Source organism: Ochotona princeps, chromosome 18, assembly GCF_030435755.1.
Source record: "Ochotona princeps isolate mOchPri1 chromosome 18, mOchPri1.hap1, whole genome shotgun sequence".
Classification (NCBI taxonomy): domain Eukaryota; kingdom Metazoa; phylum Chordata; class Mammalia; order Lagomorpha; family Ochotonidae; genus Ochotona; species Ochotona princeps.
The window spans coordinates 39,206,873-39,229,383 of NC_080849.1; the positions used below are offsets into that span (position 1 = coordinate 39,206,873).

At 45.4% G+C, this 22,511-nt stretch overlaps 1 protein-coding gene across 2 annotated transcripts in view; it reads left to right on the plus strand.

The window, feature by feature from the left end:
* Window positions 1–21,883, plus strand: part of ANKRD29 (ankyrin repeat domain 29) — a 49,464-nt gene extending 27,581 nt beyond the window's left edge. For both annotated transcript variants that reach the window (XM_012931531.2, XM_058676852.1), the window contains 5 exons: window positions 693–791; window positions 8,871–8,969; window positions 10,283–10,378; window positions 12,734–12,832; window positions 21,078–21,883. In XM_012931531.2, the coding sequence (XP_012786985.1) occupies window positions 693–791; window positions 8,871–8,969; window positions 10,283–10,378; window positions 12,734–12,832; window positions 21,078–21,161 (477 nt within the window). In that variant the 3' untranslated portion in view covers window positions 21,162–21,883. The remainder of the gene's footprint in view (window positions 1–692; window positions 792–8,870; window positions 8,970–10,282; window positions 10,379–12,733; window positions 12,833–21,077) is intronic.
* Window positions 21,884–22,511: the final 628 nt, after the last annotated feature.

Here is a 22,511-nt window from a genome sequence, read left to right on the forward strand (position 1 = left end):
TGCAAGAAAAGATGCTGTGTGTGGCAGCTTGCGGTTAGCTTTCCAGCGGGCGTGAGCTCACCGGCAGCATTCCCAGGGTGTTTTCCATTACAGCGTGCTCAGGTATTCCACTGCGGTCCAAAACCAGCAGTGCTCGCCTGGCCCAAGTGTGCCTCAGGGAGAATGCAAGCTGCTGGCCAGCAGGTGCATTGCTGAAATGACCAAGAGACTTGTTCCCAACCAAAACCAAATGTCCAGATGATACGGACATTCAGTTTGCCAGGGGTCAGGGCAGGGAGAGAAACTAAAGAACATTGGAAAAGAAGCCATGTTTTGTGCTTTGCACATGATTGATTTGTGTATCTATGGGTCCTGATGTCTGAGACCCCGGCAAGGAGAAGCCTCATGCATGTTCTTTCCAGAACCTTTTTTTCTGAAAATTTCTGAATCAATGCCTGCAGAAGCCTCAGGTTGGAGAAACACAGTTTAATGAGAAAGAGAAAAGCATAGGAAAAAAATCTAATTAAAAAAATACCTTTTACTTCTGATTCATAAAAGCATACAAGGTAGTGCTTGCTCACCTAACACTTGATTCTTCATTGACGAAAGAATGAAAACCTGAGACAAATTATATTAAGCATATGTGATTTTGTAATCTACTGTCTTTTAGAATAATTGTGAAAGGTGATTTTTTTCACATTCTCTTGTCTCAGGATGGAGCCACGGCCCTGTTCCTTGCTGCCCAAGGTGGTTACTTGGATGTGATCCGATTATTGCTGTCTTCCGGAGCTAAAGTCAACCAGCCAAGGCAGGTAATGTCACTGACTGACATTGACCTGGGTGTTGGGAACATGAGGCAAGGAGGGCCGGGGGAACCTCTGGCAGCACATACCTAAGAATGCTCTTGGCATTCTTAAAAACCCTTTGTCCCTGCCACATCAAGTAAATCTTTGATTAGAATTCCTCCTGCCCTGTGCTGTGTGTGGGCTCCCCGTGAATGTCTGTGAACTCAAGCCAGCATCTCCATTCAGTGCTTTGAAGACTTGAGTGTTTGGTGTCTGAGGTCAAGTGTACATTTTTACCACCTCCTGTTCAAATAAACTATGGCTGCACTGAGCTAAGGAGTACAGGCTGGCCTGGAACCAACATGGAAAGCAGAGGTGAGTCAGGTGGCCTTGTCCCTACCAGGTCCCTCTGTTCATATGCTTCTGCCCGCTACTTCCTCTTCCAAGCCAAAGAGGAACCCTGAGCCACTGGAGTTCCTGGCAGGTCCTGCACCTTCATCTCTCACAACCAAGCACTATTGAGCTAACATCTGCAAAGCAAGCCAATTAGCTGGCTCTTAAAGGCACAGAATTGCAAGATAACAAAGCAGCATAGAGAACAATGTAAACACAAGTCATTCCAATTAGCTGCTCTCCTATAGGGATTATTTCTGTCCCAATTAATTTCCTTTTAACATAACAGCCCAGAATAAGGAAACATGATTCTAAGAGAATTTTCTAGGGAAAAAGTCAAGCTGGTTTGTTACCAGTAATGACTCCAGGCAGGTTTCCATCTAGTATTGATAGACACGGGAATGCCTACATATTAGCATAATGAATAGCTATGGGGAACTTAAGATGGCTCTGAGCCTATGGCCACAGCTTCTTGGGTGTTTCGAGCCCTAAATACATAAGGAATCTGAGAAAAGAGCTGTTGGATAGAGTGGGTTTAAGGTGAGGAATCCTGAGCTCTCAATCCAACTCTGCCTATAACTTGTGTGGTTTGCAAAAAGCAGATTAACCTCTCTAGACCTCTCTTTATTCATTCTGAAAATTAGGAGGCTAAGCAGGATGAGGCTGACAAGTTCCCCCACTTCTACATTTTTTTTTTTAAGATTTATTTGAGAAACTGGTGTTGTGGTAGGAGGCATAGTAGCATCCCCTATAGGCATTGCTTTGTGCTCTGGCTGCTTCGCTTCTGATCCAGCTCCCTGCTAACAGCCTTGGAAAAGCAGCAGAAGACAGGCCAATGTTTGAGCCCCTACAGCCATGTGGGAGACCCCGTGGAGCTCCTGGCTGCTGGCTTTGGTCTGGCCCAGCGCTGGCCATTGAGGTCATCTGAGAAGTGAACCAGCAGATGGAAGAGATCTCTGTCTCTCCCTTTCTCAGTAGCTCTGCCTTTCAAATAACAACAAAAAATTTTTTTTTAATATTTGAAAAGCGAAGTTAGAGAGGGAGAGGGAAAAGGGAAGCGAGAAATCTGTCTGTTGTTTCAGTTCTCAAATGTCCACAATACCTGAGACTCCTCCAGAGCTTCAGAGAGCCTAAAGCTCTGTCCGTGTGTCCCGTGTGTGTGGCAGGAGCCCAAGTAGTTGGACCATCTCCGACTGCTTTCCCAGGTACAGGGAGATGGGTTGGAAATGGAGCAGCCAGAGCATGAACTTGTGCTCATATAGGATGCCTGCAGTACCATTATAATACTAGAGGGAAAATCAGTGGGGGTAGGGGGAGAACTTGGGGAGTAGGACAGGAAATCCCAAAGCCTATGGAACTGTATCATAAAATAACAATAATAATAATAATAAAAGTTCTTAAAATGATGCCTTCAGTAGCTTAACCCGCTGTGCTATAATCTCTACCCCGTTCTTACAGTTTTGCCGATTGTTTGCTCAAGGTTCTGTTGGTATTTCTTGAGTGCTTATCATGTACCAGACACTGCTGACAACATACAGTGATCTGTTTCCAAGGTTAGACGGCCCTAGCAGATGCCCTTGGAAGGGGAACACTTTGGAAAAAGTGATCATTTTACATCTGTCACCATCGGCCTTTTGTGGACAAAGTTTACTATCTCCCTGTTTGTCCTCCTTGTTTGAAAATGTTGACTGATTCTGAATCTGGGCCTGGTGTTAACAAAACTGACAGAAAGAAATAGGCAGTTCTTTAATGGCACAAAATTGGAGGCTGGTGCTGAAGGTGCCACCATGAACTTAGGAAATCAGACATCATAGAGATTGTCAGGACATTGTTCCAGAATAACTTCTGGCACCTTGACAAGCCTATTTGACTTTATGACTCACATGCCAAGCAACCTGTTGGTAAAGAAACCACACTGATAGAAATGTTATATGGGGTGTGTCCACTTAAGCCCAAATTAAAACCATATGGTAATGGTGGAGTTAAAGAGTAACCAATGCTGGCAGTTGGCTCTGCCGCATGCCCCAGCTGTTTGGCATTCCTCACGGGTGAAGACACGCTGGTCAGGTGGGCCTGGTCAGTGAGTGTGGACTCCTGTCTCATGGTCAAAGAGTGAGCGACACATCCTACCAGAGACAGTGTCTTTTGCATTTGTTTGGGATTGTAGGAGTCCAGCTACCACAGCAAAGGTTACTGTTTGGGAAGAGGGTAGTTTATTAAATAATTACCGTGAGGAGCAAAAGCAATGGAACTTTTCCTTTTCATAGAGTACACTCATCCCATTGTGCTCTCAAACATAATGGATCAGTTTTACTACTTGATATGCACTTGATTGGCTGTTATCTAAGCAGGGGTCAGACTAAGCCAAGTTCTGACTTCTATGAAAGTGGAAATTTTGTATATTCTGTTCCAAGGAAAGTGTCATAAATATCGCTAAATGATATCAGTTCTGGCCAGCTTTGTCATTACTTGTAATTAAGTTTTTTTTTTTTTTAATTTTCCATTAAAGTATCCTACACAGAAGGAAATTATATAGAGTGTCTGAAAGTCAGTGTTTTCTTCTAAGAAACTAGCATGTTGCGTTCTTATTAGAAAATTCCTGAATTTGCAAAATAAGGACATGGCTGTTTACCTGACTTGATTTCTTCATGTTTTGAGATACATCTGACGTACAGTGTTTGCCCTGCCTTTCTGTGGAGTCCTGATATTTATGATGTACTTGCTGGGATATTAATCAAATGGTGCTGACCTTACTCAGCTGACGTCTGACCTGAGCTGCAGGGAATGTGAATGATGGTAGGAATGCCTTCTCATTGTAACTCTATTACTGAGAACTAAAATCAAACCTTTCTAGCACCATGTGGTGAGGAATCATAGTCAGAAGGCAAGCCACAGTCAGACACTGGAATGGTGAACTAGCAGTGGAAGGGGGCGGGAGGCAGGCTGGAAGCTCATGTTTTTTTTGTTTGTTTGTTTTTTGTTTTTTGTTTTTTTTTTCTTTAATATTCATTTATTCATTAATTACATTGCATTACATGACACAATTTCATAGGTACTGGGATTCCCCCCCCTTCACCCCAAACCCTTCCCCCATCATGAATTCCTTCACCTTGATGCATAACCACAGCTCAAGTTCCGTTGAGATTCCCTAATTAAAAGTTTACACCATACAGAGTCCAGCATCCCACTTGTCCAGTTCAAGTTCAACGGCCTCTTAGGGAGGCCCTCTCAGGTTTGTAGGCAGAGCCAGCAGAGCGTCACCTCGATCAATTAGAAGCTCCAACATATCATCAGCAACAGTCCAGGTATGATAAGGCTGGTGCAGAGTCCACTGATTGACGTAGTCCATCTTAGGGTTTCCCCTTGTCCAGTTTTCCGCTGCGCAGGTGGTGGAAAGCTTGGCTGTGTTAGGCTGGAATCGTGGCAGGGACCCTCGCACCCGGGCCGCATGGCGGCCCGGGGCCAAGCTCTCATGTTCTTGTCTTTCCATGTTTCTTACGAAGTCGAGAAGAATCACGCCATCTTAATCACCAGCTGAGATAGCTGTGTGGTCTTTCTTCCGGTCAACAAAATGCCTTGACATAACTTTTCCCAATTCAACTTATCCACCTCATTCAATATGACCTTGTCAGAGTCTGACCCTGTCTGCCCAGAGCTAAAGTTGGCCTGTTCCTTTGCATCTCTTGCTCCCATGCTAATCAGAAGCTTGATCTAAAGGCGGACTAATGAAATGCCTGCTCTAACAGCAGCCTTGGGGGCAGGATGGATTCCCGAGGTGCATGGGTGGGGTTGCAGAAGGTCCATGTCCTCCAGGTCAGAGGCCGGAAGGACAGTGGCAGAAAGCACAATCAACAGATAAGCGTTGTGTCCTGAGGGTTTGGAGACGGGAGCACCCAGTTAGAGGAAGGCTGTTGTTCTTCCCTCCGCACATGGTGGACACTTAGGGAAGGTGTGTCGACTACACAGCGGGGCCACCCTGTGACCTGGGTGGAGCTCCAGTCAAGCCTGGAAGCCCAAACACGAAGTGATCAGTGACTTGGAACCAGGAAGGAGCTACAGATGCAAGGCCCAGGATCACGGGTGTGTCTCAAGGTGACCAAATCTACCCCACAAATGAGTCGGAGGCAGACTTTTAGAAGCTCAGGAGTCTTTATTCACTGGCTGGCCCCGACGAGGGACTATCCCATTTCACCCCACGTGGAAGAGGGAAGCAGCCCTAATCAGCTGTGTTTAAAGAGTCCTAAGCAGTGATCATCCAGTCAACTAAGAGAGCACTGGCTCATGATGCAAATCATTCAATCAACTCAGCTTGCATCAGTGCACAATACAAATTATCTAATCAACTGTCATGGTGTGGAACACAGATTCCCAATCAATTTAAGCACCCTGCCTTCTCATTATCTAATCAGTTAGAGCTACATCCCACCTAGTAGGAACAGAAGAACTAGGCAAACAGGTTCTTCCATGCACAGAAACCAAAGCAAGATTTCTTCTCAAAATGAGGTATTCCCTTGCGATTAGCCCTCCTACTCCCCTTTCGGGACTTTCCAAGAACCCAAGGTTATGGCAAAGGTCAGGTTATGGACACGTCCCAGAAATGTTTCAGAAGACCTAGCTTTACTGTTGCCATTTTCTGTTGTCTGGGTTGTCACAGACAGACACCAATCAAGAAGACTGCAGGGCAGCAAGAGAGCCAGCCTAGACATTTCATTGGGGAGCAGCTTGGTGGTTACACAAGATGGGCATTTGAGAAAGTTAAACACTGTCCCGGTGTTGGTTGTTAATCTCATGACCGTGAGCCAGTCACTTTCCCTGAATCTCAAGATTTCTTTCTTCACCTATTAAGCCAGACTAATAATGGTACCTTTATCACAAGGCTATTTTGGAAAATTAATTACTCCCAACGAGGTTGTTAATGTAGTGGCTGATACATTGCCAGGTGCTTACAAAATACTAAGCATTTCTATGACTTTTTTTTTTTTTTAAGATTTGTTTGTTTTTATTGGGAAGTCAGATATACAGAGGAGGAGACAGGGAGGAAGATCTTCCGTCTGATGATTCACTCCCCAAGTGGCCACAACGGCTGGAGCTGAACCAATCCGAAGCCAGGAGCTTCTTCTGAGTCTCCCACACAGGTGCAGGGTCCCAAGGCTTTGGGCCGTCCTTGACTGCTTTCCCATGACACAAGCAGGGAGCTGGATGGGAAGCGAGGCAGCCGGGATTAAAACCGGCACCCATATGGGATCCCGGGTGTGCAAGGCAAGGACTTTAACCACTACTCTATTGCGTTGAGCCCACTATGGCTGTTTCTAATCCATCCAGGCCTTAGTGGAATGGAAAACCCACCAGAAATTAAGGCTGTTCCAATAATTACCAGTGATGAAGACACAAGACTGACACTCATATTAGCAGCTGTTTGCACCTGCTGGCCAATCAGTTGTCCAACAGGGTTGCGGGAGAATCACACTCAATAAAGCATGTGCAGTACTTTGTAAAAAGAAGTGTGAAGGAAGGTGCTTAGTGTTTTTCAGGAGAAGTAATAGATCCAGTTAACATTCCTAGGCTTCCATTATCTGGTGCTGGTATCTGCGAGCTTTGTGCATACCTTTTCATTCAGTAATCTCTGAACGGAGTCTTCTGTACAGTAAGGGACACTGAGGCAGAAAGCCATGGGCATAGGTCTCACTGCTTTTACCGCTAACAGGATTGTTCCAGTTAAGGTGACTTCAGTGTTAGGATTATTGTTATAAACTGGTAGTGTTGACAGCAGTTCCCAATGTAGCACCTCTCAGCAATTGTTTTTAGTTTGGGTTTTTTTGGGTTTTCGTTGTTGTTTCATTTTGTCCATCAATAGTTTTATTCATACCAACCAAGCCCTTGAAAAGTACCCGAAACCAGAGCCCGTGGTTTCTGGCTGCTTGTCCCTGCCTGCCCTCTAGTGGAGATAGGAGCAAAGCACAAAAGCCACCTGGGGCATCATCGCAGAAAGCTCAGTCGCATAAGCTGCCGCGTGGTGGGGTGGGGTCCAGCCTTCGGCCCATGCCTCTCCAGGAGCCCCTTACACCCTGGACCTCAGCAGCTGGCTTTCCCACCCTGCCTGTCCAAACCGCCATAACCACACTTGTTCATTCTAGTACCCAGAATGGCCTCTCCCCTCTGGCAATATCCAGGTCCTCCAAGCCCCAGCTCCGCTGTCACCCTATTTGTGAAGTTAGCCCTGTAATGATGAGAGGACCCCCCTCCAGGCTTATCCTGTGCGGACTTTTTTGCAACATTGAAATTTCAATGTCTCTTCTCCACTGCTAATTTTCAGTCCTGGGCCTAAGACTCAAAAGGTGCTTAAATCCATGGCTGCTTGCTTATATGAATGAGTAAGTCATTCAATCTAGAAGGTAGGGGGATCAGAAATCTAGGAGAAATAAAGAATGTGGAAATGCTTTGTAAACTAGAAGTGCCAACCAAGGTGTTATGATAGTCAGAGGCCCTGGGAAAGTATGAGACAGATAGAAGTGTCATCTGCCTTCCTCCTTCACCTCTCCTGACATCCACTGCCCCAGGCAAACAGCTCTGCCCTTTCCAGCACACCCAAGGGCAGCAGTGCCGGGCCTGCCTTGCCTTGAAGGCTGGAGTAGGATGGCCCGATACAGTACAAAATGTAACTCAAAAATGTCACTCTGTATCCTGTTGGGCTTCAGCCTTCCCATCTACTATGGGAACTCTACCTTACCTGGCTAAAGCGTCTTATCAGGCCAGTTACCGTAAGAACCTTAGACATGAAATTGAACCATTTCTGGATGCTTTGCCTTCTCCTGCCCTTTCTCCACTGTGGTCAGACTCCTGGATGCACGTTTGCCAGATGGTTGTGGGCAGTGGGGGTCCAGACCACTTCCATGGCTTTTTCTGTCTCAGCACCAGCCCAGACTAGAGCTTCTCTGAGGGGCTTTTGATTTTCCTGGGCTTAATCCCAAGAAGCGAGAACCCCTCCCCATCTGGAAACCTCCCCCCCACCACTCTCACGCCCACCCAGATTCGACTCAGGAGGAACAAGGACACGTGGACACTCGTGGCTGACCTCCACTTCTGGTGCCTCCTTCCCTGCCATCTGCCCATGCCTTGGAGAGTTCATCTGTTCCCCTCTGGAGCAGCAGTCCTTAGCCTCGTGGCCTGGGGCCCATGACAAAAAAGTGGTTGGAGAATGCTATGCAGAAATCAGATCAAAAATGCTCTAACCTAATGCATGGCATTTCCTTAGAAGAGGCAACCTCACATTTCGCATACAATTTAAGCTCCCTTGAAGGTGGAGAGGGGTGGGGATGTACCTCTGGATACCAAAACAGAGGACTAGGAGAAAAATCTCAAGTTCTCTGTCCTCCAACTCCTAGACAATGGGCCCTACCCCATCCCTCAGAGAGTAAGGAAGTTGCCTGGGGTGGCTCCTCCTCTCTGGGCTTGTGAAATTGACTCTGCCTTCAGGTGCATCTCAGGGGCCCACACTGCCTTCCCTGGAACTCTGGCCAAAGATCCAGCCACAAAATAGCTGCTTCTTGAGCCAAGAGCTGGCACTTATTCAAGCAGTCTACGGGATGGAAGGATGCCAGTCTCCAGCAAAGGGTTAAAAACACCTCTTCTCTCTTCAGTGCCTAGTGAGCACATAGGGATTCAGTTTTCAGTTTGGGCAACTGCGACCCAGCGTCCTCTCTTTCCTCCCCATAGGACGGCACTGCACCCCTGTGGATTGCATCCCAAATGGGCCACAGCGAGGTGGTACGTGTGATGTTGCTACGCGGGGCTGACCGGGATGCAACACGCAACGTGAGTAGCACTGCCCACCCTCCAGACCCCAGTGCAGCATGCCAATCACCGGATTTCCTCTCCACCTCCTCCTGCCCTGTAGCAGGGCAGCAAAGTCCCACTCAGTGGAAACAGCAGGTGCTGCTGGCCCTCCCTTCCCCTCCTTGCTGACTTGTGGGCACACTGGGAAAGGTTGGAGTCTTGGCTTCAGGCTGACTTTGGGAGTCAGGGGTAATCCCCTGGGTGGTGGCATGCCTCCTGCTGGCCTCTGGGTGTGGGGCCAAGCATTGCATGCTACTGGCTCCCACTCAGGCATACCCAGCATGCCCCCCCACCCACCTGATGTCTCCAGGAGCCCCTGCTGCTGTCACCCAACTTGGCCTGAGTGCCCCCCAAACAACAGGCCCTTTGTCCACACTCCCCGCCCTGTCCCAGCACCATCCTGTTTGCCTGGAGTGTTTGCTGTGTATGGGCTTCATGCCCTTACGTGGAGCCTGGCTAATGTCACCCACCTGCCCCTCTCCTAATTGGAGACCAGAAAGGGGAAATAAAGGCACACTGCCTTTCCTGACCACTGCACTGTCCTAGCTCCCACCCTCTTTTCCTTCTTCCCACGATGGCTAAAGCCACTAAATGAAAACCCCACCTTCCTTCTTCCTGATGCCAGGTGAGTCATAAGGGCATCCAGAGGCTCCTCAGAGCACTGTGGGCTAATCCTCAAACAGAGCCATTGATTTGTTAAAAGAAGAGAGAGAGAGAGATTTGGAAAGTCTCCTCTTGCGCTGGTGGCAGAAGCTCAATGTTGGTGTAACTATTAATTTTGCACTCGATGCATTCTTGTTGAGCCGACTTTAGTCTATGCGCCATGCGCTGCCTGCCCCCCTCCCAGGAAGAGATAGATATCTAGGGGTTGGGACAGGGGGAAGACTAGCGCAGGAGAATATGCATTTTTAAAACAGTGACTACAGTTCCACAGGTATTTAAATCACTAAAGACTGTTTCTGCCAAGTCATGAGGGTGCCTTTTTGCTCATCAGTGGCCCAGTAAATATGCTCTTGCAATTCTCCTTGTCCTTTACCCAGTGTTTTACATACGAATTCCCACATGGCAGAGTTCAAAGACAATATAAGCTGTCTGGGATCCTGTGTGCAGAATGAATGGCTCTGCGTGTGCCAAAATGCCCCTAGATTAAGACAGGACTGACCTGTGCTTGATTGCCGATCCCGCCCATTTCTGACAAGTGTGCTCCTCCCAGTTCTCAGCCATCCCTGAGTTCTCAACCCACACCGACACACATTGTTTATTAACATGTCTCCCCCTCTGTGGTGGCACAGGACGGTACAACAGCACTGTTGAAAGCAGCCAACAAAGGGTACAATGACGTCATAGAAGAATTGCTGAAGTTCTCGCCTACTCTCGGTATTTTGAAGGTAAGACCAACAGAGGAATGACACCAGTGTGTAGTCCCTAGTTCTCCAGAAAAAGAAAAAAGAAACAGTACAAATTTAAGTGACTCGAGTGGGAAGTAAAGCAGACACCGTATGGGAGCTTTGTGAAATCAAAGAAGAACAGGTGCTTGCATTCCTACTCAGCTTTTGCCACCTTGGCAAGATAAAATAAACCCGAACACCTGGCAGCTTCAGAAACTATGTCATTCTGGAGACCTGAGCCCCCATGTTCCTTTAAAAAACAAAAAAGATTTATTTATTTTTATTGGAAAGTCAGATATACAGAGAGGAGGAGAGACAGAGAGGAAGATCTTCCGTCTGATGATTCACTCCCCAGGTGATGGCAACAGCTGGAGTTGAGCCAATCTGAAGCCAGGAGCCAGGAGCTTTCTCCAGGTCTCCTACGGTGGTGCAGGGTCCCAAGGCTTTGGGCCATTCTGGACTGCTTTCCCAGGCCACAAGCAGGGAGCTGGATGGGAAGTGGAGCTGCCAGGATTAGAACTGGTGCCCTCACGGGATCCTGGCGCTTTCAAGGCGAGGACTTTAGCTGGCAGGCTAGCATGCCAGGCCCTCTTTTTTTTTTTTTTTTTTTTTCGGTTGTAATTATTTGGCACTAGAAGAAGAGTACTCCATGGTAAATATCAGGGTCTACACACTTGGTTTGTAAAGAACTAGGTAGGTAGTAAACCTTTTAGGCTTTGCAAGCCACATAGCCTATGTCAGTTGGCTCAGCTCTGCCATGATCACATGAAAACAGGCAGAAAAAAAATGAAAAAAGTAGGGGGTTGCATGCCCATAACCCTCCATTTGTTTATGACATCATATCTAAGAAATCCTGTGTTTTCACATACTGCCAAATACTTGCTTACTGTATTTTAATCATTGAAAAACTTAAAAACAATCCTTAGCTTCCACCACACACACACTTAAATAGGCAGCTGGCTGGATTTGACTCACTGGCTGCAGTTGGCTGTTTTCTTAAATATCTGCCCCAGATTGATGCAGATTTGGCAGGCTGAGGGCAGTACCCCAGGATCTACGAAAGAGTATGAAGTCGACCTGAATGACCCCCAAAAGTGTTTTGGGTAGTTTATGTCTGCCCTTTATGTTTTTGAACTGAGTTTCTGTCACCAGCTGATGTCAGAAGTGCTGCCATCAGTGTATTGGACTGTCTTCTGTCCTAATGAGCCGCTTCGAATTTTCCATGAGCTGTTCAGCCAGAAGACTGCTCTTGTAAAAAAAAAAAAAAAAAGAAAGAAAGAAAAGAAAAGAAAAAAGAAAGTGTAAAATAAGAACAAATTGTCTCTGAAAGTGAACTCTGAACAGAAGGAACATGGTGTTGAGATGGACCTGCGCTATGTAGTCTCACTTTAAGCAGGTTTTATTTTTCTTAATTCTAATCACTTTTTGGCATTTTGGCTAAAATCAAGTGTATTTTTCTAAATTCTAGTCTTAGACATGTTGCAAATGGGTTAAGTGGATAGTTAAGCCACTTAACATATCCTAAAAGCAACTGTTGACAAATGATACATTGCTGGATTTTTTTTCTTTTGGTTTGATCATCTCTTTAGCAAAGTCAGAGTTTTTAAAAAAGTATGAATACTTAGGAAAGTAAGCTTGTGCTAAGGGGCTGCCAATTAAAGATGTGTCTGTTTTACGGAACTAATGCCCTGTGATGTCCACTGACGGTAGATATTTTGTTATCTGCCCCTCCCTTCCCAGATCCAGCCACATACCATGTGTGGCTACTTTCTTATTTCCACAAACACAGATGCTATAGACTAGGAGCAGCCTAGGAAGGCCCTTCTGTACCCAGAGATGCTGCAGCTCAAGCTCTTGGGGGTGTTGCTTCACCCCATGGGTCTTCCCTCCTCAGCCCAGTCACTGCATAGCTGCCCTCTTGAGTGGGCTGGGTGCCTGCAGCTGGGCGAACAGGGTGACCCATTAGGCCAGCTTGCCCTTGATGCTGCCCTGCTGGAATGGTACCAGAAGTATAGAGACAATATGTGTTGTCTTTGGAGGGGGAAAGGTAGCTGTTTGTTCTGCAGCTCCATTCTGAAGTTCAAAAACCAGCTGTGTGACCACGAAGTCACAGGTGCCCTGGGCCACAGCCCTGGCTTCACTTGCAAAAGAATGTGGGCAGTGTATACACTAGCGTCAGTTCTGTATCTGAGGACACTGACCCAGGAACAGGCGTGACTTTGGAAAGTACAAGGGGAGATACAGAGTAAGGCTCTAACGTGATGATTGCTTACTCCGACGGTGCATGACGAGGGCCAACCTAAGTGCTGCCGGCTGAGAGCTCACTCCTGACCCACATTATCACTTTTCTCCTAGAACGGGACATCGGCACTCCATGCGGCTGTGCTCAGTGGGAATATTAAAACAGTTGCACTGCTCCTGGACGCCGGGGCGGACCCATCGCTGAGAAACAAGGTACCCATTCAATGCATCTCTTACCTCCTCCAGGCCCCTGTGCACAAGGGGGAATGGGAAGTAATACTTCTATAGACTAAGTAAAATGATCAATATCTGTGTGTCTCTGTTCATCAGCTCTTTGTTGCTCCAACAAAACACCTCAGGCAGACACAGAATCTCGGAGTCGCAGCTAGTGGTGGTCTCCTTGCTGAAAACAGGGTCCCAGGGTATCCCAGGACATCGCATGTCAAGAGACAGAGAGCATGTGACCCAATGTCTGCCAGAGTTGTGGGTACTCTGCCCTCATGGCCTTACGTGCTCCCATATCTCCCAATGGAGATGAACTCTGAACATATGACATCTTAGGAGACATTCCGATGACATTCAGACTCTCTTCATTTTTACACATACTAAGAGCACTCGTGCATGGTACATTTGGGTCCAGGGATCTGTACTAAAACCCCTGTATCAAAAGTGGTTTTCATTTAACAGTGTGCAGCCTTCTGGCAGGGGAGGAGACCAGGGAATATTCATTACGGGCCATAAGTATTGTTCTGTCATTTTTCATGTTCCCTAAAACATTCTGTAGATGGATATTCTATCTTCAGAATCACTCCTGTTGTTTTTGAAAACTACAGGAAAATGTCATCTTTATTCTGTTGAATGGAGTCCACGCCACTGTTCTAAAACCAACCTGTTTGTTTCTAGTTCCACATTCATAGTTGACAGTCGCAGTAGCAATAGTAACAAAAAAGATTGTCATTGCACTTCCTCCTATTTGAAATCTGCTTTAGTTGTCAATATATGGACTGGGGAAAAGAACACTAGCCTAGGAAAAATATGTCTTGAGAAAATACGTCTAATCACCAACTAACTGTGGGGAGATGTGGACTGGAGCTTATAAGAAGGAAGGGTATGGGGCCTGGCGCAGTGCCTAGCAGCTAAAGTGCTTGCCTTGAATGTGCCAGAATCCCGTGAGGGCACCAGTTCTAATCCTGGCAGCTCCACTTCCCATCCAGCTCCCTGCCTGGGGCCTGGGAAAGCAGTCGAGGATAGCACAAAACCTTGGGACCTTGCACCACCATAGGAGACCTGGAGAAAGTTCCTGGCTCCTGACTTCAGATCGGCGCAGCACCAGCTGTTGCCATCACCTGGGGAGTGAATCATCAGACGGAAGATCTTCCTCTCTGTCTCTCCTCCTCTCTGTATATCTGACTTTCCAATAAAAATAATATAAATCTTAAAAAAAAAAAAAAAAAGGCAGGGGGCAGGCCCAGCGCGATAACATAGTGGTTAAGGTCCTCGCCTTGAGCGTGCTGGGATCCCATATGGGCACCAGTTCTAATCCCAGCAGTTCCACTTCCCATCCAGCTCCCTGCTTGTGGCCTGGGGAAGCAGTCCAGAACGGCCCAAAGCCTTGGGACCCTGCACCCGCATGGGAGACCCGGAAGAGGTTCCTGGTTCCCGGCTTTGGATCAGCACAGCACCGGCTGTTGTGGCCACTTGGGGAGTGAACCATTGGACGGAAGATCTTCCACTCTGTCTCTCCTCCTCTCTGTATATCCGCCTTTCCAATAAAATAAATAAAATCTTAAAAAAAAAAAAAAAAGAAAAGAAGGAGGGAAGGTATGAAAAAGCAACCTTCATTTACTCTCCATTTTTATAAGCATCTATTGCCATGTTATAATTTTAAAAAAACAAACAAAAACAGTTAACTACTGACATTTGGTAAAGAAAGTGTTAAGTGCCAAACAACATGCCAGGAGACCCTCTTCTCATTTTACATCGTATGTAGAAGTATTACTTCCCATTCCCACCACTCAGTTATTTCCTGAGATACTTGGATTTGTTTTGCATGCAATGACCTTGTGGGGTGATAAGCCTACCTTTCAGATCTTATCATGTTTTAGTCCTTGTACATAAACTTCCTACTTGTTTGTAAGCTGTTCAGTACTAACTGAAGACAAGGGGGAAACATTAGAAATCTTTAAAGCAGAACTAAACAGCGCGGTTCCTTGTGTGTCTCCTAGAGTAATCAGAGAACAATCAGCAACAATGGTTGTGAGTAATTTCCAATGGTCTTTGTGTGCTTCCTAAAAAGAATTTGAATATGTATGTGTGGGCATTCACAATAGAACCTCATAGAACAGAAGCTGCTAAAGTCCTGGGAGTAGCTGCAAAGGAAGGCCCCGCACACTCAGAAGCCACCCCCTTAAATCATCCTCTTTAGCAACAGTTCCAGAACCAAAGGTGTTGGGACACTATGCAGGACTCTTGAAGGAATGATTTTGTCCTTCATTCCTGCATTCGTTCACAAATACTTCCTGAACAAACTACTAGATATCATGTACTCTGCTCTATTCTGAGAACACAGTAGTGACCAAGATTCCCAGTCTGTTTTCATGCAACTCAAATTTTACTGGGGGTGAGGACGGTGGGAGATAAAGACAAATAAGAGATGGCAATACAGAGTGAGCAGGGCTCTCAAGGCTCCCTGGAGAAAGTGACTCCTTAGCTAACACGGAAGCCCTCTTCTGCCAGAGTTGCAGGACTTTGACTCTGGGGGTCAGGGCAGAGGCCTGAGGAGGAAATTCACACATGGGTTTATTTATTTATTTATTTATTATTTTATGATACAGTTCCACAGATTCTGGGATTTCTCTTCCCTTTCCTGAAACCTCCTCCCACCCCCCACTGATTTCCCCTGTATTATCCTAATAGTGTGGTCCTCCATAAATAATCACAAGTCCATCATTCTGCTATTTACATGTATTCTGACCTTGTTTGCTTCAAGGTTTTTGACCTTTTTTTTCATTTCTTCAGCAACACATTGGTCATTTAGTAGCATGTTATTTATTTAACTTCATGGTTGTAAATTTTCTATTTTTCTTCCTGCTATTGATTTTGTTTTATGGCTTTTCATTAAGGGGATATATAGTGACTGTGTAATAGAAATTATCATATCCAGATGTGAGGATAAAACAATGCAGTATTCATCTCTATTTCCAAATTAAAGGTGGACTCCCAATGAAACTGCTAAATAAATCTTGACAATAGGATGTGGATTCTCTGCCACTGTCCACGTATGAATCTTTAGTCCTGCCACACAATAAGCAAGATGAACAACAGGGGCTAGCCCTGTACACCAGTCATTGGAACAATACCCACAGCCTTAGCATGCTGAGAATTCAGTGAATACAGACAATTGAGACCTTGTCTTTGGAACTACATGGGTGTCACTCAGAGTGGTGATGGGATTGATCCAAATTTGACAACACAGTTTGAAGGGATAGAGCTGTGATCAGACAGTAGAGGATCCGGGCACTCATGGAGATGGCCACAGAAGGCAGCCAGCTAACAGTTGATAGTGACCCCTCTCAGCTCCTGTCTCCTGCCTGCTCGCCACCTGCTTATCATGGCCCAGTGATCTATGTCCACAGATAAGTCATTCCACAGGCTTAGGGCTGTTTACCCAGATCATTTCTCTGCCTTAGTGAAGCCTATACATCAGTTGTGGAATTTGACCCCATCCAAGGGCCTCTGATCTATGGTAGCATAGCACAGCATAGCAGTTTCCGCTCAGATTTAATCCGGCAGCAACATCTAGGGTCCCATGTGATACTATATTGCAGATCACTGTGACAGATGCATAATTCTCAACAAGGAAGATCCTAGCTAGCAGGTGGCACTCCATCCTAGAACATGGATATTTCAGGAGCTTCACCTAGGAACAGGGTCCCAGATAAAGCAACTGGGGTTGACTGCCAGAGAATCAATTAATGGTGATGCTAATAAGTGTGACTTTTTGGTATTGTAAGATGAGTGTGTCAACATTGGGAAGGTATACATAGCTCAGTGAGATCCATGAGCAGTACCCAATGCTAAAATCAGACATGGGCACATGATTCAACCGTACATAGACAGAGCTGTGGATTTCAGTGTAGCAATACAAAAAGCACCCTGCTGTGATTTCAGATCCCACACTGAAATTAACCTTCAAGAAACCACCCCTGTGGGTACACGTTTGGCCTTACAGGTTAAGGCAATGGTTGGGACACCTGTATGTTGTATCAGAGTGCCTAGATTCAACCCCTTGATCTACTCCCAGCTCCAACTACTTGCTAATATGCACCCTCAGAGGCAGCAGGTAGTGATGCAAGAACTTGACTCCCTGCCACTCCCATCTGAGTTGAGTTCCCAGCTCCCAGCGTTGGCCTGGCCCAACTCCAGCTTTTGTGTGTGTTTAAAGAGTGTTTGATCTTTCTCTTTCTGTGTCTCTGTCTGCATCTCTGATAGATAAAACAAGTAAATAAAAAAAAAATTAAAGAAACTACCTTTTATCAAGGATTGGCATGGCATCAGTGCATATTTACAGGCATCCTTAAAGCTGTTAACATGCTCTTCCCTGTTCTAACCACATGTCTCCTTGAGGCTTAGTATTCTTCCTGTGCTTTAGTAGCATATCGCAATCTCAACAACCCATCACAACAGACTGGATGCAAAAGCAGGTAGGAGAATCCAGCTGTCTCCTTGTAAGATTCATAGTTAAAGAAACAAGTACAACAGGGGCTCATGTGGTACAGTGGTTCAAATTGCCACTAATTGTGCCACCATCCCATATCAGAGCCCTGTTCAAGTCATGGCTGCTCTGCTTCCCATCCAGTTCCTTGACACTCTACCTAGGAAAGAAGCAGAAGGTGCCCCAAATGCTTGCTCCCTGCACCCCACATAGGTGGCCTAGCAGAAGCTCCTGGCTCGTGGCTCCTGGCTCCTTGCTTCGGCCTGGTGCAACCCTGACCATTGTGGCCATTTGGGGCATGAACCAGTGAATGGAAGACTTCTCTGTCTGTACCTCTCACTGTAACTCTGCCTTTCAAATAAATAAAAGAATGTCCTGGGGATTTTTGTAAATATGTTATTTATGTTAGCCAGTAATCAGTTTATCATTTTTAATCAATTCATGTATTTAAACTTTTCTATTTTAATTGACACATAAAAGTATACACATTTATAGGCCAGCATGTGATATTTCAGTACATATATACACTGTAAAATCAGGATAAACATTCATCTCCTCAAATGTTTGTCATTAAAAAGAAAGCATTCAAAATCCTTTCTTGTAGTTTTTTGTAATTCTACACTGCATTAGAGTTCCCTGTGATCACCCAACGGCATGATGGACTGTCACACCTGCGTTCCCCCACCCCTACTGTGGCTTAGCCTCATCCCTCCCTCTCTGCTGCTCTCCCACATCTGGTGTCCTCTGTTCTACTCTAAAGAGCTTTAATGTCAACTTTTTAGACACACATGTGAGTGAGTTGAGGCTACACAGTGCTTGTCTGTCTGTGCCAGGTCCACTACCTTTAACATGACCTCAGTTTTCCTGCATGTGGTTGAAAAGGACAGATTTTCACCATATCACCTTACTAGGATGGTAAAGTAGTATTCGCTTATTTATGTCTATCATATTTTCCTTATCCATCCAGCCATTCATGGGCACTTAGGTTTTCAATTCTTGGCTGTTGTGACTAGTGTTACATTAGACATCGAAGTGCAGATGCCTCTTCAACAGTTTTATCCTATGTGTCTTTGCTATTACCCAGTAGTGGAATTGCTGGATCTTCTAGTAGCTCTATTTTGAATTTCTGAGGTGCCTCCATACAGTTCTCCATGATGGCCTCACTAATTCACATGTCTACCAACAACGAGTCAGAGCTGTCCTTTCTGCACCTCTTGACCAGCCTCTTTCCAGGAACAGCCATTGTAGCAGTATGAGGTGGCAGCAATGGTTTTGACTCGCATTTCCCTGAGGATTAGCAATTAGTCGGGCGTTAGTGATGTCAGGCAATTGTATTTTTGAAATGCTGTAGTTTCTAGGAAGTTAAAAATTGCAAGAGGAATGCAATAATGTTTAAATTCATATTTAGCTCATTTTGTTAGATAGAGACAAAGGAAGATCTTTCACCCCCTGTTTCGTTCTCCAGATGCCTACAGTGCCACAGCAGGACTAAATCAAAGCCAGGAGCCCAGAACTCCTTCTAGGTCTGCATAGGGAGGCAGGGAGCCATCCACTTGATCCATCCTCTCTGGCTCCCAGGAATTCCTCCAGGAGCAGGAAACTGGAATGGGAAGCAGAACAGGGGCTTGGACCCAGACACTCCAATATGGGGTGCAGGTGTCCCCAACAGAATCTTTTTTTAAAAAATGTATTTATTTTTATTGGAAAGTCAGTTATACAAAGAGGAGAGACAGAGAGGAAGACCTTCCATCCACTGATTGACTCCCAAGTGGCTGCAATGGCTAGAGCTGAGTCCATCCAAAATCAGGAGCCAGGAGCTTCTTCCAGGTCTCCCACACAGGTGCAGGGTCCCAAGGCTTTGGGCCATCCTCAACTGCTTTCCCAGGCCACAAGCAGGGAGCTGGGTAGGAAGCATGGTTGCTGGGACACAAACTGGCACGCATACGAGGACTTTAGTCACTAGGCTCTTGTGCCAGGCTCATAATTTTTTAAAAACATTTATTTTACTTGAAGATAGACATACAGAGAGAAGGGAGGAGGGAAAAAGAAAGAGAGAGAGATCTTCCATCTCCTGGTTCACTTTCCAAATGGCTCCAACAGCCAGAGCTGGGCAGTTCCAAAGCTGGAAACCAGAGTTTCTTCTAGATCTCCCAGATAGGTGCAGGGACCCAAGGACTTGGATCACCCTCCACTGCTTTCCTAGGCCATTAACAGGGTGCTGGATCAGTAGTGGAAGAGCTGGGGAATAGGAATTGGTGCCCAAATGTGATGCTGTGGCACCACAGGGCTAAGAATTAGCCTACTGTGCCACCCCCTCCACCCCCAAACAGAATTATAACTTCTGTCCCACTCATTCCACAAGTGCTCAGTCCTTCTTAATTAGAGACCAAAAAGTCCTAGAACCTCTGCCCCATTGCACCCATTGCTTAGAGTAGGGACTGGCTCATTGAATACTGTGTCTCAGCAGTAGCATGGAAAGAAACGACTTGCAGTAATATCAAGTTGGGTGGCAAGTATAGTTCTTTCCAGGTTGTTTTATGCTCTGGGTATTTCTTCACCCTGTCTTCTCATCAGAAGACATCTGTCCTGGTACTGCATGTTTTCATTTACATGTGGACACTAAAAAACTGACTTCCTGGTGCTGATGTGTGGCACAGCAAATTAATCCTCTGCTTGTGACACCGGCATCCCATATGGGTATCTGTTAAAGTTCCAGCTGCTACACTTCTGATTCAGCTTCCTGCTGGTGGCCTGGGAAAGCAACAAAGGATGGCTCAAGTCCTTGGGCTTCTACACTCCTATGGGAGACCCTAAAGAAGCTCCTGACAAACTTGTAAGGAAGTTGAAATGCTAATTACCCAATTTGATCAGTATACATTGTATACTTGTACCAAATATTCACAATGTACTCAATAACTGTGTACAATTTAAAAATAATGATGGGGTCAGCATTGTGGCGTAATGGATAAGCTACTACCCATTCAAGTGCTGGCTGCTGCACTTCCAACCCAAATCCCTGCTGATGTTCTTGGGAATGCAGTGAGAGATGGCCCCAGTGCTTGAACCCCTTCCTCCATACAGGATACCTGGATGGTATTGCCCAGCCCAATCCTGGCTGTTGTGACCATTTGGGGAGTAAACAACCAAATGGAAGACTGACTCTCTCTCTCTCTCTCTCTCTCTCTCTCTCTCTCTCTGTCTAATGCTTCCTTTCAAATAACTTTCTAAAAATATCAATTAAAAATAATAAAATATAGACTATGAAGACAAAAAGAAATCTGTCTTGCACTGCTAATCTCATGACTTTGAGATTCTTGGATGAGATATGCAGTATATACAAGCTCAGTATTGCTGTTGCTGACAGACCATCTCTGTTGGACAGACCACCTCATAGAATGTACTAATTAAATGGAAGGTTTCACACAGTGCCCAGTGTGTTATTGGGGATGTGACAGACATTTTTGTGCTGGAAATGTAGATACTAGAATTAGCAGGATGTTGGCCTCTAGGAAGTTATTAGTATGGGATTTGGCTGAACAGATTAGTAACTCTTACAATGAGTGAAATAAGAGAATAATTGGGATATGTATACATTTAAAGGAGATGTTTAACGCTTAAAGAGGGAGTCCATGGGGTTCTTTCATTACTGAAGAAGAAAGTGTGGGTCAGATGTGCCTTTGGGGTCCCTTAAAAAACTACCCCAGGTGCAGAAAATTCATTAACACCCGTCTTTGTTTCTTTCAGGCCAATGAACTCCCCGCAGAACTAACCAAAAATGAACGCATATTACGTCTCCTGCGAAGTAAAGAAGGACACAGGAAGAGCTAACATGGTGCCATATGTGAGGGAAACCTCAACCACACGGTCCCACAAGAAGTTCCTTTTCAAAGAGTGATTCTTTTAAAGAATACAAGACTAAACAAAAAATGCCCACCCTGTGGGTCCCTGGCCAAGAAAAGCTGTGCTTTGGGCATTGGTCAAGAGTGGAACAATTTAGGGTTCCATTCCCCTCTCTGAATGTGAGCTTCTTAGACACTCCTCTGGGAGTGTCTCTTGGGATGGTGGGGAGGCTGGCATATTCCTGGACCCATCGATACTTCTTTTCAGTTACACTCATTTGGGTCTCTGGGTTAAATTCTGAGCTGGACAAGATTTGGGGTCCTAGGCAAGGAGGCAGAAAGCTTGGCCTGAAAGCTTGGCCTTGGGTAAGTTGATGCACTTCCGCTTTGTATTACATGGGTATTCTGCAGACGTAAAGGTCTACCCTACACAACATAAATTGATGTATGTTACTCTGGAGAATGTTTTCTGCTCCCCTAGACCAGAAGTCACAATCAGAGTGAGTCAGTGATGTGTAAACACACGCTAGTAAAAAGCTATTTTGGACATTTCACCATGTGCCAATCAAAAGATAGACTTTTGAACTATAGAAAAAGACAAACTCTGCATTTGTTGTTATTTGATCTTCACCACATTCCTGACACATAAAAAAAATCAATTAGAATCAATATTATAGGTATATTAGGATACCAGTGGCAAATTTGGAAATTCAGCAAATTATGCATCACAAGCAATCTGTGTCTTTGAGCTTGTCCTCTTTGAGGTTTTGTTTTGGTTCTGACATTGGGAATGTGTTTCCCATGCCATAAGTGAGTAGACCTTATGTACTGTGGGGGGCTTGAGCTCCAGCACTGCATCGCTTTATACAATGACTTTGAGTATCTTGGATAAAAAAGGGTATCAGCAAGTTCAGCGTGTTGCTGTTCTATTGCAGAAGTGCAAATAATGAAAGACTGTTAGTGTTTAATAAGCATTTAGCTATGCATGCTCTTGGGTTGACTGATTCCAAGAAAGAATCCTGAGGGTTACTGACTTCTTCCTTTGAAAGGGTTGAGTTTTATATTCAAAGCACTTTATGGTCAGCAGTATCTAGCAGCCTCAGACAGTGCCTAACAGTGTATACAAAAGTGAACCTTTCTGTGGTGTGTCATAATAAACACAGAGACTGTTTCTGTTACTTGAACACATCTTTAGCTTTCTTGCTCAGGTTGTTTTCTGTTTCCAGCTGATGTTCTTTGTGAAGACATGTTGCAGTAGAAGACAATGTCATAATTCCCACATAATTTCTAACCAGCTGTCACTGATACTAAAGTATTGTCTTTAACTCAGTAAATGATA